This window comes from Ooceraea biroi, chromosome 8 (genome assembly GCF_003672135.1).
Source record: "Ooceraea biroi isolate clonal line C1 chromosome 8, Obir_v5.4, whole genome shotgun sequence".
Classification (NCBI taxonomy): Eukaryota; Metazoa; Arthropoda; class Insecta; order Hymenoptera; family Formicidae; genus Ooceraea; species Ooceraea biroi.
Genome location: NC_039513.1, coordinates 3,078,766 through 3,096,130, shown reverse-complemented (window position 1 = coordinate 3,096,130; position 17,365 = coordinate 3,078,766). Strand labels below are relative to the sequence as shown.

At 39.5% G+C, this 17,365-nt stretch overlaps 1 protein-coding gene across 1 annotated transcript; it reads left to right on the top strand.

The window, feature by feature from the left end:
* The first annotated feature begins 831 nt into the window (after positions 1 to 831).
* Positions 832 to 17,076, top strand: LOC105287807 (chromatin-remodeling ATPase INO80). The gene is given in 28 exon segments (XM_026971653.1): positions 832 to 971; positions 1,441 to 1,601; positions 1,709 to 1,788; positions 1,860 to 2,071; positions 2,151 to 2,324; positions 2,396 to 2,692; positions 2,772 to 2,930; positions 3,012 to 3,181; positions 3,365 to 3,581; positions 3,692 to 3,779; positions 3,900 to 4,191; positions 4,286 to 4,488; positions 4,574 to 4,714; positions 4,788 to 4,909; positions 5,023 to 5,315; positions 5,399 to 5,681; positions 5,770 to 5,922; positions 6,013 to 6,253; positions 6,343 to 6,470; positions 6,535 to 6,629; positions 7,458 to 7,530; positions 7,998 to 8,156; positions 8,245 to 8,347; positions 8,800 to 8,918; positions 9,295 to 9,483; positions 9,750 to 9,894; positions 9,897 to 10,109; positions 15,454 to 17,076. Coding segments are annotated over 28 exon segments (5,061 nt in total). The 5' UTR covers positions 832 to 902; the 3' UTR covers positions 15,936 to 17,076.
* The last annotated feature ends 289 nt before the right edge of the window (positions 17,077 to 17,365 follow it).

Genomic DNA, 17,365 nt, shown 5'->3' with positions numbered 1-17,365 from the left:
TCTGCAAATAATAAAATGATAAGACGTATTGCAATCTACTTTTGTACAAGTGTCTTATTTTACATACATGCATATGTGAGTACTTGAGTAAATTATTATTATGAAAAATATTGTTAATTTATATTAAAGACAATTATCGAAGAAAATCAATGCGTACTTGTATCGTAATTGTATTGGTGTGTTAGGAGCTTTAAACATACAAACATCAGAATGGATACAATTTCGATGAGTTACAATCGTTGGACAAATACATTAAAATAATCTCTACATTTATTGCTGACAATAAAAACTCAATTAACGTATAATTTACTTTTCTGCATGTTCAATATTAAAAAAAAGTTGGACTTGGCAAAATTATATCGCATTTCTGTAATAACTATTTTCTCATAATTTTTAGTAGGACTTTATAAAAAAAGTATATATTTCCAATATAAAAAAGGGAGGGGGAAGAAAGATAAAAATTTCGATTAATACTTGGAAATTAATTGTCGCGACGTATATACCGGGATAAGAGACAGGTGGTATAATTCGAAATCGTGGTAAGCAGATAGAAGTATATCCAGAAACGGGATCGTCAGAAGCTAAGCGCACGGGCGCGAGCAGCGCCACCTACTGAAAACAAAAATGGTGGCGAGCAATATGCCCTATCCCTGCCCTGCTTTAATGGCACGCCAAATGTCTGCGTTCTCTAGGCTTCCTTCTACTATGTATTCCCCTCCGACTGATATATCTAATTTCGCTGTGAACAGAGGAAATCGCATTCCAGTAGTAGACTCTGTTTCGCGTGCGAAATAAGTGGGGGCCGCGTCTAACCAAAACAAGGTGAAAGCAAAACCGTAGCGAAATATTTCACGAAATTATAACCGCGCTAGCCTGATACGACGTGTCATTCGCCTTATATAATGAAATTAGCCGCACATGATCTCGCATGGCAGTCTCACGCCCGTAATATACATTGTCCGACACTAGGAGTATGGAAAATCTCTATATATAATAGCAGCCTAGTACGAGGCATTCTCTGTAGCTTGCTTTGGCAAACGGAAAAATGCACATATTTATTTCGTTATGCTGGTAGAGTGCGATCAGTACTTGTCACATTTTCTCTAGCACGCATTTTCGTAGTTATTTTCCGTTACGATCCACACCGCATCGTTCTGTGATTTTCCTTGGGTTCACGTATTTTGAGGAAAAAACTTGTATTACCTCGCTAACTTCGCATTTTTTACTGCATACATTTCATATCTTAGTAAGCCAGTCAATTAGGTCGTGCATCGCTGTCAGGCACTTGTCTCTGCATATTGCAGAGAGCTCATATTGATCCATTGTCTTGGTGGTTGTATATTTATAACTTTTTATTTCTCAAATTGTTACCTTGTAAATTTGTGTGTACAAAAGCTCTCTTAACAGGCTTTTGTTCATTGTACGTGCACTTTGTTGCAGATTGTAGAGTTTGGCACTGGACGGGTAATGTCTGATAGGATAAACACAATGAAGCTGGAAGCTGAGATGGCCGCTCCGTTGCATCTGCAAAGATTAGAACACAGTCTTAATGTACAGCCTTTTTTGAGGCAAATTACCCATCTCTTTCAAGAACAAGTTAGGTAAGTACTATTGCTACCTCAATGTGTTATCATGTGTTAGAAATACCTTAATATACTATATATAATAATAATAATAATAATATATGTATTTTGTTTTTATATTTTAGTGAAGATGACAAGTCTGTCTCATCAGAATCATCTGATGGTTCAGATGCTTACTTAGATAATGTGCTCACTCGGAAGGAAGGTATGTCTCACATATCAATATTCATTGTTGAAACACTTTTATCTTTGTTTTTATGCGCGTTGTTTTTCTAGAAACAAAGATCAATAAGCTAAGATTGTATAATATGTCGAGTGTCGGAGAAGAACGACGTTGGCTGCAAGATATTTTGTTAAGTGACTCTTCCGATAGTTCCGCATCGGGTTCTGACACAGATAGCCAAATAACGGAGGAGGATTTTCAGGAGATGTTAAAATTCCACATACTGCGGAAAAAATATCAAGGCCGTTTTTATCAGAAGCCAGAAGTAACGATCAAACAGTGATAGTTAAACATTTATATAGTATAAATCAAAAGAGATACTAAACACACAATATTGTTTGCAGAATATACAATACCAATATTATAGCGCGGGTTTGCTATCGAATTATGACAGATTTCTAGAACATCAGAAGTTAATTGTGGGAAATAAGAAGAAAAAAGAGAAAAAGACGGATAAGAAAATCATGAAGATTAAAAAAGATAAAATTAATCGTCGCCGTGCGTCTGAAGAATATCGCGTACGTATATACAATAATTATATCACTTTCTTATTTATCTATTTCTTCTCAAACAAAAGTTATATTTTTAGAAAGGAGACCTCCCAGAGGGAGAGTGGGACAAGTCGATTCCTAAGGAGGAAGAGTTGGATGAATCCGAATTGGAAGCTATAATGCGTCATCAACCTCGTGGTAGAGGCAGAAAGAAGCATAATATCAAGAGCGTCGAAGTGATGACGATGAGAAGAAGAAAAATTTGGGTCATGATGTCGAAAAAGGAACTAGGAAAAGTACAAAGGGCGAAAACCAATAATCATAAGGAAATGCTAATCAGTTGTAAAAAGGTAGCGCAGCACTGTATGAAATATTGGAGACAGAAAGCCATGCAAGTGAGTATGAAATAACACTTGCTTCTTTTACGCATATAATGAAAAACTACGATTTACGTTTACTCGTTCTCGTCTTCAGTCGCAGAAAAATATGAAGGAAACTATTTGGAGAGCGAAACGTCTGACAAGAGAAATGCAGTCTTACTGGAAACGCTATGATCGAGTCGAACGAGAGACTAGGAGAAGATTGGAAAAGGAAGCCGAAGAGCAACGCAAGATGGATGTAGAACTTATCGAAGTGAGACGATGTTACCTTGTAAAAAAGAAATATCTTGTGTCTTTATGAATATTTTTCTATATCTCTTTTTTTTATATTCAGGCAAAGCGCCAGCAACGAAAATTGAACTTTCTCATTACTCAAACAGAACTTTATGCTCATTTTATGTCGCGAAAAATAAATAAAGTATCAGCGGAAGAGCAAGTGAGAATCTTGAATCAGTTGGACGAAGAAAAGAATCCGAGACTCATCGGTATCGATGATTACGACAGGTATTTGAATTGAATGTGCAATTTTTTATAATCTTATAAAATTAATTATTTCTTATAGTCGAATGTGACTAAGGGAAACATCAATTATTTTCCTTCTCGTAATCCCATTATATATATATATATATATATATATATATATATATATATATATATCCTAAAAGCATATATTTGTCAAATTTGTAGCGACGTTATGAAACAGAAGGCGAAGAGAAATGCCACTGAAGCTTTTAACAATGAAAAAGCTAGGACTAAGCAATTTGATACGGCTGCTGCCTCTCAAGAATTGCGTCTGAGCGATACACCCGAGAACCTGGAACATCCTCAGCCATCGATCTTCAAAGGAAATTTAAAGGGTTATCAATTAAAAGGAATGAATTGGTTGGCAAATTTGTATGATCAGGTTCGTAGCTCTATATGTATTTTATTTATGTTAATGAAATAAAAATGTTGTATACAATATTTTTATAATATGATATAATTTACGAAAGTCGCTTTGTTAATTAATTTTAGGGTATTAGTGGGATATTGGCCGATGAAATGGGCCTGGGAAAAACTGTACAATCCATAGCATTCCTATGTCACGTCGCTGAAAGATACTGTAAGTGTCTAAGTATCTTGGCAAGCTTCTTAAAAATGACGTTTCATACCTGTTCCCATGAGAAGCTTTTGTAAAAAATAACAATGTATATATTGTTAACCGATGACTATTTTCTTTCAGCCGTTTGGGGACCATTCTTAATTATATCGCCAGCTTCAACGTTACATAATTGGCAGCAGGAAATGGCAAGATTCGTACCAGTGTTCAAAGTGGTTCCATATTGGGGCAGCCCCCAGGAACGCAAGATACTGAGACAATTTTGGGACACTAAAGATTTGCACACGAAAGAAGCTTCTTTCCACGTAGTGATAACGAGTTATCAGTTAGTGATCACGGATTATAAATATTTCAATAGAATAAAATGGCAGTACATGATTCTAGACGAAGCGCAAGCCATAAAGAGTACAAGCAGGTACGTTTACGTTCTTTCATATTATTTGCAACAATATTTGTGGAACTTTTATTATAACAACTAAATATAATAAATTATATGATCTTTTCAACAGTATGAGATGGAAACTGTTATTGGGATTTAGTTGTCGTAATCGATTATTACTCAGTGGTACTCCCATACAAAATAGCATGGCCGAATTATGGGCATTGTTACACTTCATCATGCCCACGCTGTTCGATTCGCACGATGAATTTAACGAGTGGTTTTCCAAAGATATAGAAAGTCACGCGGAGAATAAAACGGGAATAGATGAAAGTAAGTAACTGTGAAAAAGCCTTTATTATATGACATATGATTATGCATATATCAATAAAATAATATATTATGAATTTCACACTAGAACACTTATCGAGGCTTCACATGATCTTGAAACCCTTCATGTTGCGAAGAATAAAGAAAGATGTAGAAAACGAATTATCCGACAAGATTGAAGTGATGGTGTATTGCCCGCTTACGACTCGGCAGAAACTGCTCTACTCAGGTATCTCGATCTCGCTTTCTGGAATATCGCGCGCTAATAATTTTCATTCCTGGCAAATCTGTGTTGTTTGTAGCGTTAAAGAAAAAGATACGGATAGAAGATTTGCTGCATTATACGGTAGGCGGAGGGGACACTGCATCCAATGACAAGAACTTTACTTCTAATTTAATGAATCTAGTCATGCAGTTCCGCAAGGTATTATATGTATATTTATTAATTATTTTTTTACGAAAAAAATATGATAGTCATTTAATCTGCGTTAATCTTAAAAATAAAAAATAATAAATTGTAATCGAAATTAATTATAGGTCTGCAATCATCCAGAACTGTTTGAACGTAGGGACGCTAAATCGCCGTTTTTTATGAACACAGAATTTTATAATATGCCCGTTTTGCTATATAACAAAGGGCTCCGACACCTGGCATTGCCCTCCAAGGATCACGTCTTGTATAATAAGCTGTTTATATTCGCCGCGGAATATATTCACCGTGCCCTTCATTGCAACGAAGATCCGAGCGAGAATACATTTTCGTTCAGTAGATTCATCGATTTGTCGCCAATGGAAATGAATAAAACGTTCATTGCCGGTACCTTATTTAGGTAGGTGTAAATGATCAGCTTTAAAAGAGTAATTCGTGTCTTTTATTACTTGATTACGAGTGTTATGAGTGGCTTTTATGCAGATTGTTCCTCGTAACATTCATGGAGAGAAGATTAAAGATGGTCGAATATTGGGAGGATTGGCGCGTCGATAGCGGCTCGCGAGTGCCGACGAATCAAATGCTCTATCTGCCTAGAAGAATCGACGCTTTGCAGTCGGCGGCGTTGCAGGATATATTTTTTACTAAAAAGATAATCGAGGGCGAGGCTCTTTACACGCACGCCACCCACACGATGCACTCGATGCCGGAGACCGTTGCCCACAGAATCTTGCGTAGCAGCAAAAAGGCTAATCAGCTGTTGAAGGTAATGAATTTCAATTTTCCCTGCGTAGGGACACGACAACATGCGTGCAACGGATGTTTAAAAAATTATTTATGTACCTCGTGTCCAGTTGCAAAGGATACTTCCAACCGGCAAAACCGAACAAGCAGAAGATTCCAAGTTGGCCCTGCTACCTGAACATCCTCATCACCCACGACAGCCCATAATGCGATACTGCCAGCAGACAACGATGCCTGCCTTCGTTTGCGATAACAATCCCAAGGTTGAGTCGATCGTTAATTCGTACGAGAGATAAAGGAACGGAGAATTCAACTGAAAACACGATTCACTCATCTTCTCTCTGCCATTGCAGGTTCAAGCTAGTCCACGGAAGTTGTACGTTAGCAATAGCTCCGCGGCGTGTGCCTGGAAGAGGCACGAGGAGTGCGGCGGCCCATTTGGTCAGAGATTACTTTGGCTCGGCTGCGAGCGAGCGCTTTCCGACGAAACGTCGGGCGTCCGTGCCGGTCAAACTCTGAAATTCTGCTACCAGCCGCAAGGAGGATTGTCCGCGTGCGCCCCGGTGAACGGATGGTCGCACATCATCGTGCCAGGTATAACGAAACGCGCAACTACGAGAATTACCTAAAACTAAAGATGAGTTGAAATTGAGAGGCGTTAAATGTGAATTACGTTATTTTAGACAAGCAAACCTTGGTGACGGACGCTGGCAAGCTTTCCGTATTGGACAGTCTCTTACGGCGTCTGAAGGAACAAGGTCACAGAGTGCTCATCTACTCCCAAATGACGAAAATGATCGATCTGCTTGAGGTACGTTCACTGTCCGCCGTGCTTCGACGTTCGATCTCTCATCTGGCGAATTGATTGCTTTCAGGAGTACATGTACCACAGGAAGCACACGTTTATGAGGCTGGACGGCTCGTCGAAGATCTCCGATCGTCGAGACATGGTAGCTGATTTCCAGAAAAGGTAATAGTTTCGTTTCGGCTTGTACCTTACTGCAACGGATATGCATATTTGTTTAATAATCTGATAGAAAATTTGAATATCGTGATAATAAGCGACGACTGTGCGACATTTTAATTTTCCCCGGTGGGCTCCAGCGTCAGTTGTCGCTAATAGGAGTATGTTATTCATAATGATAATGATAACTTGCGAGTTACCGCGTTGATTAGAATATCTATGCTATCCTCTAACAGTATCCAGTTGCATACTGAAAGCGTGATCTCGCGATCGCATGTCCTGCGCATAAGATTCAGCCGCGCATAACTAACACGCGAATTAATTACCGAATCGTTCCCATCTTGCGGACAGCTGCAGGTTCTCGAATGCACGAACTTGAAGCTTCAACGGCGGGCCATTAGGCAATGTGCACTGTCCGCATAAAATTTTTGCAGCCTAAAGTCTAAATTGTTCAAACGAGATAGTAACTATTCGACTTGGCATTTTAGTATGGAGCAACAAATAAGGCAATCTCTAATTACGCATTTCTGCACAAATTATTAATTTCCCAATAATCGTATTTCAGTAATTTTCCATGATTTATCTTGCATATTTTATATTTTAATTTTACACATTGGTAGATAAACAATAAGAACACACAAGAAGAACACAGGGAAATAATGCCATTTGTAGGATCGTTAAAATCTCAAATCTGATTAGATCGCGTGGCCGCGCTGAGGAGGATTTTATTCTGGAAATCCTTCAAATGCCGGCACCGTGAATTAATTTACATACAAAACGACTCGATGTCGTCGTTCCTCAATGTGGTCGTTGTGGAACTGCTTCGTGTTTCAGGGCGGACATATTCGTCTTTCTGCTCAGTACTAGAGCGGGCGGCCTGGGAATCAACCTCACGGCGGCAGACACGGTCAGTAATCCTATCCTCGCTTTATGCCACCTTATATGTATTCACTTGCTCGTTATGCCGACTTTCAGTTTCTACTCTTTCCGGTTATACGTGGAGGTCGATTTATACAGATCGTAGGCCGTAGATTTAGACAAATTCATGTTATCAATGTCGATCTGCACTTTATCATCGACTGATCTAAAATCAGAGACACATGAAAAGATACACGAAAAACATTAAAGTAATACTTGTTGTTGTTAAAATGTTAGATTTAAGTGTTTAATTAATTAACATTTAATTTCATCGAGAATTAAGATTTACACATTGGTAATATATTAAAAAAAGAAGTATACGTATATATAAATTTATTTCTCTCTTTCATGCATTTCGTATGCAGAGCAGCAGTTTATATGTTAATTATATAATTATATATATTACATATTACGTTTTGTCCTTTCATGGGTGTAGCTGTAATTGTCTGTTTCCAGGTCATATTTTATGACAGCGATTGGAACCCCACTGTGGACCAACAAGCCATGGATCGCGCCCACAGACTAGGGCAGACTAAGCAAGTCACGGTTTACCGATTAATATGCAAAGGGACTATCGAGGAGCGAATTTTGCAGAGAGCACGTGAAAAGAGCGAGGTTCGCTTCATAGATTAATTGCTGCAGATTAATTGTTGAAATAATTCATTGACGGGTATAAACGTAAAGCTATTCGTGATTATTACAGATACAACGCATGGTCATAAGCGGTGGCAACTTCAAGCCCGATACTCTGAAACCCAAGGAAGTCGTATCGCTGCTGCTAGACGATGAAGAAATCGAGGCGAAATGTAAGTATTAGCAATTACTGCTATTTATAATTAAGTGCCAAATAAAAATAATAAAAATCTCCTTTTAAATTTTCTGTAAAAAATTATAGATTATTATTGTATTAAAGAGAAAAGATTTGTTTTCTAAAAATGATCGTGACAATTCGTAATTATAAATTTGTGATCAACAACGAAAAATATAATCTGTGTCGAAAAGTCGTTGGGTAATTTTTATCCGTCGCTACTGCTATCGCCTCTATCGCGACCACCGCACCGGTATGGATGCGCGTGTATGCACAAAACACGTCGAAAACGAATCGAGGGACGAGGAGAGGCAGCCGAGGTGGCCACGATTACATTATGCTCGTTAGGTTATGCTAATGGCCTAATAAGGAATAATAATAAGAAACGGAGTAACGAACTTGCCGCCGCATCCTCGGCATATAATACAAGCCTGTGTCCGCATATTTCAGACAGCCAACGAAGCGAGGAGAGAAAGCAACAGCGAGCGGAGGAGGCTCGCCTCCTCGAGTCGAACCTACAGCATAAGGAGAGGGACCGGAAGAGGAAGTTAACCGCGCTTCCGGTCAAGGTGAGCCCATCAAGGCCCTTACGCACCGCTATCGGTCTCGTCGCAAAGATTTCTTCTTTTTTTTCCCCCTCTTTTCGTCGTCTTACTCTCGCCCCCAACCGTCGCTTTTTTCCACCCGCCTTTATTTTTTACCGTTTTCATTTCTTGCATCCGTAACACTATGCGCTTGCGGCTAAATTTACCGCTATCCACAGTTATTGTATTTCTGAATTAATTTCGCTCGTCATGCTCGTAATTGCTTGATAAATCGTCTGGAAACGTTCGGCCTGCAATGCAAATGGAATTGAAGCTTGCTAATTAGATTTTAATTACGCTAAAACGGTAATATCTTATTCATCTCGAATTATACTGTGCACTGCAATTTTTATATTTTCAGAATGATGCGAAAAAGCCGTGTCTGGCGGATACTAATGGCGACAAAAACAGCGATACCGTTCAAACTAATCTTAACGAGTCGAAACCGATTGCCAATCCGATTCAGTCACAGCACCAGAACAATCACCATCAACAGCAGTTGGACAATGTGGATAATTACAGTACACCGACTAGCCCGGCAAAATCAGAGGTACGATGACAACATTGTACGCGATACTCCATAAAAATTTCCTTAGCGTTGCTTTGTTTAAGTATTATTACATATCTATTCTATCTATCACTCTTATTACATGTGTTAATTAGTATTATTTATTTATCAGTTCGAAATAGCGTATTTTGAAAATAAAATTATTTTAAAGAAATATTTTCCTTTATCATATAACAACGCGATTAATAATGTTACAGATAGATTTAAAAAATACAAATTTTTTATTATTTAACGATTTTCCTTGCTAGGACGAGACAAGTAACGAAGGACTCGTGGTCGACGTGGACGGTCCAGTGACGATTTCCGCCAGCGAATCTCGTGGACAGTCTCGCGGTGGTCTGCAATATGGAGAATCTCCGCCGAAAGTCGCTCGACTCGGCCATTTCGCTTTCGGCGTGGCTCAAGTGCGCGTATGCGACAATCGGTGCGCGGTGCGAGTAAACGCGGTAGACCGCGAGGTTCTCGCAGGGGTGGACCGATCGGCGGTAAAGGACGAGGATCGCTTCTGATGCATCCATCGTCCAAGGTCTCTAACACGATGACTAGCGAATCGTCATCAACTTTGGTCGACGGAGGTGGATCGTCGAGCGAGCAGATGTTGCAGCATGGTAAGTACCGCTTAGAGTCATTGCATAGCTTTAGCATTTTCTACCGGAAATTTACTAATATATATTAATAATATTGAATAAGCGATAAAAACCGACATTTTCGGGAATTTATCTCGACAATCGCGATGACTTATCCAAGACTAGCTGGCGCTTGTTCCTCGCGCGCTCGGTATATTTGGAAAATATAAAGCATAAAGAACGTATTTTTTTGCGACGCGTACATTTTTAGAAGTTGCAAGACGATTGCACATAGTCTATGTTACTCAGGAAGATCTAAGCTATCCACCAGTGAAAGAATTTTTCAAATCGGTTTAGTAGTTTCTAAGATTACCCCGAACAATGGAACAAACTTTACCTCTTTATTATATTAGTATGATGATTAACGAGAGATATACAAATAATCAAAGATAAAATTGTCGGAATGATGATTTACAGTTAGATAATAATAACTGCACATTTTATGTGATCAAGGAATTGGAAATTGGAAATTTGCGAAATGCTCTATTGTGCATTTCGCGCGTTATTATTTATTATTTCAATTCTGCTGCAGGCAGATATCAACGCAGTGACAATTAATTTTACGCTCATTGGCGCTTGAATTTCAGTTATCTACGCGCACGAAAGTATAATTTGTACAAATATTTAATAATTATGACAATAATATATATTTTTCATCTGACCGCCGTATAACATGCATTACTCGTTAGCTTTATTACGTCAGTTTTACGTGGCTGATCGTATCAGTGAAAATATTGCGCAAAAGAGCGTTCATAATTAATATCATCGCAACAGTAATGCGAATTTCTGCCCCAGCTGTGTGAATTCACCGCTCCCGATAATTCGAGATATCGCTAATCGTTGCTGATCGTTGCGCGAAAATGAAGATAACAAAACGCAGATTTACTTGCGATCGACAGGGGACGTCGCCTCGCTACTCAAAAAAAGCTTACCGCGAGAAAAGTAACTTCTCTCGCAGACATGCGGCTCCCATCAATATACATCGTTAATCTCGATTCTTTCGTATGTCGCGCCCGCGGTCCCTCTGTCGTCGCTCCTTTTACACCCTCGCTGTTATCCTTCGCCCGTGCACTTGCTCGAGTTCTCAGGGGACTTTGCGGTACGCGGGAAGGACGCCCATGGGTCCATCAGGACCCCATCGTTTGCCTGTGCCGAAATTCCCTCGCGAGCACATGTGCACCCACGTCGAGCGTCGAGGGGGATAACAGTTGGCGCTCCTCCACGGGGATACCCTTAGAGACATCCGCCCCCCCCCTCGAAAATTTCTCGTGACTCATTCTGCGACTCGTTTTGCAAACGACGAATGCGGATTCGACTGTGGGGGAAAAGCAAAAACATTCGTTGCGTAGCACAAGTGTGCACCTTTCAGAGTCACAGGGGAGATCTGTCAGTCATCGAGATCTCTGAATTCGAACAATTTCAAAGGACAAAAAATTGTACAGTTGATGTAAATATAAGTTATCTTAGTCGTCTTAATATCGGAATTATTCGTCGGAGTTACGTCTTAAAATATAATTTGAGGATTTTCCGATTTTTCGTCTCTTTGTGAAAGTCGCTTAAATAAAATATTTATTAAAATATTGTTCTCGAAATCAAATCGCGAATAATGAAAATTTTGAATCCTGTTCACACTACCTCGACAAGGAATGTCGAGGTAGTGTCGCTGTGTTCATCATTATTGCTTTAATTAGATAGAATTATAGAATGAGCAATTGCAGTGAATGCGCTTGATAAAGTGACCTCACGCAATGCCACGTGGACCCACGAACGTGGAATGAAGCAACGCACGCGCGCACGCACATGTGCTACGTATACAGACGAAAGAAAAGGGGTCGGTCTTTCTCACTTGTCGTCGACTGGAAGACGAACGGACAATAGCAGGTGCGGAGCGAAGGCGACAGCTGCGATCGATGCTCTTCTTAGGTTTTTGGAACTCGCGCATCTTCTTTTCTCTCTCTCTCTTTTTTTCTTCTTATCTCTTTCCCTTTCCTTCTGTTTCTTCATTCTTCTCTCCTTCGTCACTGCCTTTTTGCGCGTCTTCTCCGCTTCTGCTTCGTCTTCACCTCCATTAGTTATCTCTTTATCGAGATGCGGCGCGCTTGATCCAGCTGTCAATGTTCCGCACTCTCACCGTGCACCCAACGTTATTCTCGCTGATTATAGTTTCCGATCACGTTTTGCTTATTTTGATCGATAAACGGCTGGTTGGATGAGCTGTGATGGATTAACAGGGATAAACACTGCTTTTAGAGAATTAAACGCAGCTTTATTAATATTTCCTTAGGTCCGGTTCCACGTCGCTTACTTTTAACCGTAGTTTAACTCACTTTTCGTCTCTTTCTAAGGCGAGTAGTTAGAAAGAGACGAGAAGCGAGTTAAACTGCGGTTAAGCGATGTTGGTAGAAACGGGTCTTAGTCGTTCTTTCGAGAAAAGAATTATCAGGAGTTTAAATTTCATTAAAACAATATTGCATACACTTGAGAATCGATGTTTCCTATGATTCATGGATTTAAATCAGATTAATTTTACCCTGAATACAGTAATATTATTTTCCTGAATATCTTTTATCTAGTTTATTTTTTATTAATTTTTTTATTTTTGATACGAATTTCTATTTGCATTAATACATCTATTAATGCATTTATTCGTTGGATTATGTTAATGTCTATCAACAACTACTATTTTCTTAAACGCTTGTCGTTCGATTTTAGTAACGCCTATCACGGAATCCAGATGCGACCGCAGTACGTTTCAGTTGCATAATCCTGGCATCTAATTTCCCTCGTCGTTTCGCGAGGTTGCGGAAAGAAACAAGTAGGGTTGGGAGAATTATACGGACCCCGTAAGGGGTTGAGTGTTGTCGATTTTCGTGCCGTACCTTACCGTACCTCACTGTGTCATCTCGTCCGTTGACTCCGCACCCTCTCGAATATCACATTTTCATACCACCACATAGAACGTATTTTCATATAGGAAAGGCAGGAAGTTCATATACGCCAATATTGATACACAGAATGCGATAGGCTGAAGAAATCATAGAAATTGAAGGCTACGGTGCTTATCTTAAACATAAAATTGTTTACATTAATATCTAGAAATAATGGATATACAAAAGTTTTGTTACAGATATTAAGCAAAAAGTACAATACATACTATAATACATAGTATATAACACAAACTTTAAATGTTTAATTATGTTAATAACAGAATATAGGAAGGAAGAGAAGACGATCTCGAAACGGACAATTTTAATCTTTTCGTTGAATTTTAATTTCAGTTGAATTTTACGCGATATTGTGATCAAGATCCTGTATAAAATTCCTGCGGAAGCATATACTTAATATAATATAATTAATAGGTATGCTTAATTGGCGTTAACGGGCGGAAAATGGTTTCGTAGAATCCTGCGATGGGATCCTGTGAATCCTGTTAAGTAGTAACTCGATTATCTCCATCTTTGATCTCGGACTTTTTCGGAGCCTGAGCTCTGGAGATTAGCCCAACGCGACCGGGTAGACGATAAAATATGTGGTGATGAAGATAGTTCGGCTCGTATGGGTAAGATACGGTAGGATAATGCTGCAGGATGAGACAGAGCAAGGATATAGCGAGCCGGACCGTCGACATTCCGTGTGTGAATCCCTCCCTCTCCTTTCAGCCGTCTCGAAAGTTTTACCTTTGCTTTTAGTAGCCTCTATCGATGAGAGACTCTTATCATATTCGTGCATTTGTTCATTAACATGTATATGACGTTCCAGTACAATTTAGAAAATTTAATATGAGTCATAAATTAATTCACGGAATTTTCTATTGAATTACCCGGACGACAAGTTGAATACTGAGTTTTATCACACGTACACATGTACAGCATCACACAGCTAATCCTATTTGTCTGCATTAGCATGATGACATCAGCTGGATTCCCAATTTTACTGCAGTTGTCAACACAACTTTGTAAGTTGCCAAATACAGATTCGAAGAATGTTTATTTAAAAGAATAATATTATATATTATAATATATTGATTATAATGTGTCAATTGCAAAGAATAACATTTTCTAGCTTTGTTTTTTAGTTTTTCTAGCGAATAGTAATTTTTTTGTAATTTTGCCATTATTATATTATTTAGTGTTAAACACGTTACTTCCATATCTTGATGATTGAGCAACGAGAACCGATTTCGTTTTATTATTTTATACGCGACATTCACAGATCGTTACCGTAGATTTCTTCAAAATACTTCAGCTTTTCCTCTTTCTTTCCGCAGTACGATTCACGCGTAGAATTTCTAGAATGCATTATCACATCGATGGGAGCACGAGAGGCTTTGTAAAGACGAACGCACGTTTTCGCGTTTCCACTGCCCATTTCCTTAAGTGTCCTCTTAGACCATAGTGCCGAGAGAAGGAATACTCGAGCAATCAGGTACGTGCCGCGGAATGCCAACGAGGCGGCAGGAGGGATAAAGGTAGAAAAGGGCGACAAGAAGGGCAAAATACGAGGGATATCTACATCCGGGTCGAACCCTGATTTTCGCATTATCGAAAGAATCGTTTCAGAAACGATTTGGTTCTTTTCTAAAGGAAAACCGATTTGATTCACACAAAGGATCGATGAAGTCATTTCGAGGCGCTTCTCAAGGATTTATTAAGAGAACTTGATAACAACGTATTGTAATGCTTAAATATAATGTCGAATTGTTCTTGTTTTCTTATTAAAAAAATTTCTAAGTAGAAATATAATCAACGTATTTTGTTTTCTTGCATATATAGTTTTTCTCCATGGCATTTAATTATCGAGTAATAATTGTATAGGCTTTCTTTGTTTCCTTTGGTACAATAGATTAATGTTTTATGGACCGCGAGTCAGAGTATGTTCTTTCTCTCATCTTTGGCTATGTTCAACGGGACACCGGTGAATAACCGATTAACTGGTCGAACCAGTCGACGTTAAACTCGGTATCGGAGTGCCCTCGCATCTGCTCTGCCGTAATCATAAACGTTACAATTACGTTCATTTTTCTGGCATCTAATTATCGCAATTAGCATCGTTCCCGCTACACCCGTAAATCTTAGATCGCGCGCCACGCGTAAATGTGTAATTTAGTACAAATAAATTAAATTTCGACTGTATTCGAAAAGAAAAATATTTTGATGGAAATCGTACAGTTTCGCTATCATGTTTCCGCTTGTACTTCATGCCAAACGTTATCTATTGAATTAGATCAAGACGAGATTATCACTCTACACGAAATAGCACATTTCCAATGCAGCTTCCTTTTCCAATGCAACTTCCTAGAATGAAGGGGCGTTTTTTTTTGCTCTAGGGACACATGTGACTTCCGGTCCTGCTGACGGAGACGGCCCGAGCACGGTAGGTCCTTTGGGTCCGCTGGGTTCTCTGATTCCTCTGTCGGGACGTGGAGGCGTCGCGGGAATTCGGCGTGGTCCTGGAAGACCTCGCTTGCGACCAACTGGGCCCGGACATCAGGGCTATCGCGCACCCGGTCACCATCACGGCAAGAAGATCCAGCGACCGTTGCCAGTGCCTATCAGGTCTCATCAGACGATCACGAGTGTCGGTCAGCATCAGAAAGCGGCTTTATCGTCGTCGTCGTCGTCGTCGCAGCAACGTTCCAATCTTTCGATGCCCGGTTCGTCAGCATCCTCGTCATCATCGTCGTCGTCGTCTTTGTCTGTCGCCGTCACAGCCGCAAATACGACGTCTTCGTCATTGATGTCATCTTCTGCGGAATCGCGTCCATTCGGCTTCTATACGCAGCAGCAGCCGCGTACAGGGCCGTCGTAGTTCCGCGAAGAAGGAATAAGCCAGACTGCTCGTGAAGGAGACAACGCGCATTTCCGCGATGGCGATATCAACTAGACGTCAACGAAACGTTCCTGCGTTCCACCCTTTTTTCCCGCCGGGTGCCGAAATTCGTTGCTGCATCATCCGCATCCGATGATCAAGTGGCCGAAGAAAGGTACGATGGATTAACAGGACAGCGAAAATATATTCTTTCGTGGATCGCTCAAATTTCGCTATATTGATGTCTGAGATTTGACTAAGCTGTTGCGTATTTATTGTCTATCATAAGAGTCCAATCACTGTCAGTGATAGAGCAAACACTATCAGTGTTTCCTTACGCTGGATCAAGCGTAGAATAAACATTTTATCGCTCCCTGTCGTCCCGCTACCCTCATGCTAAATTATAATTGTATATCGAAGAAAGCAGCGTTAACGCGATGTCTAGGTATCATTATGATTACGATTGCATCACGGTTGTATTTATTTCGCAATTATTTATGGCGGTAGAAACGTAGAGATCATAGAAGTTGATCGAACGAAATGGAAAAGACGATCGACATCGTCGCTATCGTTCGCTAGGTACTTAATTGAATGCTCACCTGCGGATTCTTTCTCTGAATCCACCTCTCGGCTTCACGGCAGCACGAATCGTATTTTCCGGATCCGATGATTGAATGAGGCACGAGGACGAATCTTTATCGGACACTCATTGTTCGCATTGTTAAGGCGAAATGTAGTGAATTATATTGATTAATAGATCCACTTTTACGTTTGCAAGGACAAACATAGCTCTTGGTTTTACTCTAAGTGTACGATAAGTTAATCGAGACGACGTGTCGTCGCCGCACGACGACGCCGAATTTTGACGACTACGATCGACAAATTGAGTCTCCGGCGAATGTGTTGACGTCAAACAAGTAAGCGCGCAAAAGGAAGGAGAGAAAGTGTTGCATGTCGCCTCTCCATCAAACACTCTCTCGGCGTCATTGTACATTGTCATTAATATTAGCATTATATTCCGTCACTAGACTCGGCTAGCCGATATTTTTTATGCATGTTATGAAACGTCGTTAGGCCAATTCAATTTGTAAAAGAATAGTATTTATATTAGCAATAAACATTGACGAAAATTCAACTCCATGAATGGCTAGCAGATTTCATCACAAATTCGATTTATCCTATGTATCCTTTCCTGATTTTCTTTGCTTTTCTAATCAGCGATAACTTATGATCGATCTTTCTTTAACAGAAATCTCATTAGATGTGTATTTTTCGAATATCTTCTTTCAAAAACATTTTAAGAGTTTCTTAAATTAAAATTAAAAGTCACATTCAATTTAATTAAAAAATGGATTCTGGTAACGTTTTAAAATAAAAATTATGATTTAATTTTACCTACTTTAATATTACAATTTAATTTGCGAAAGGTT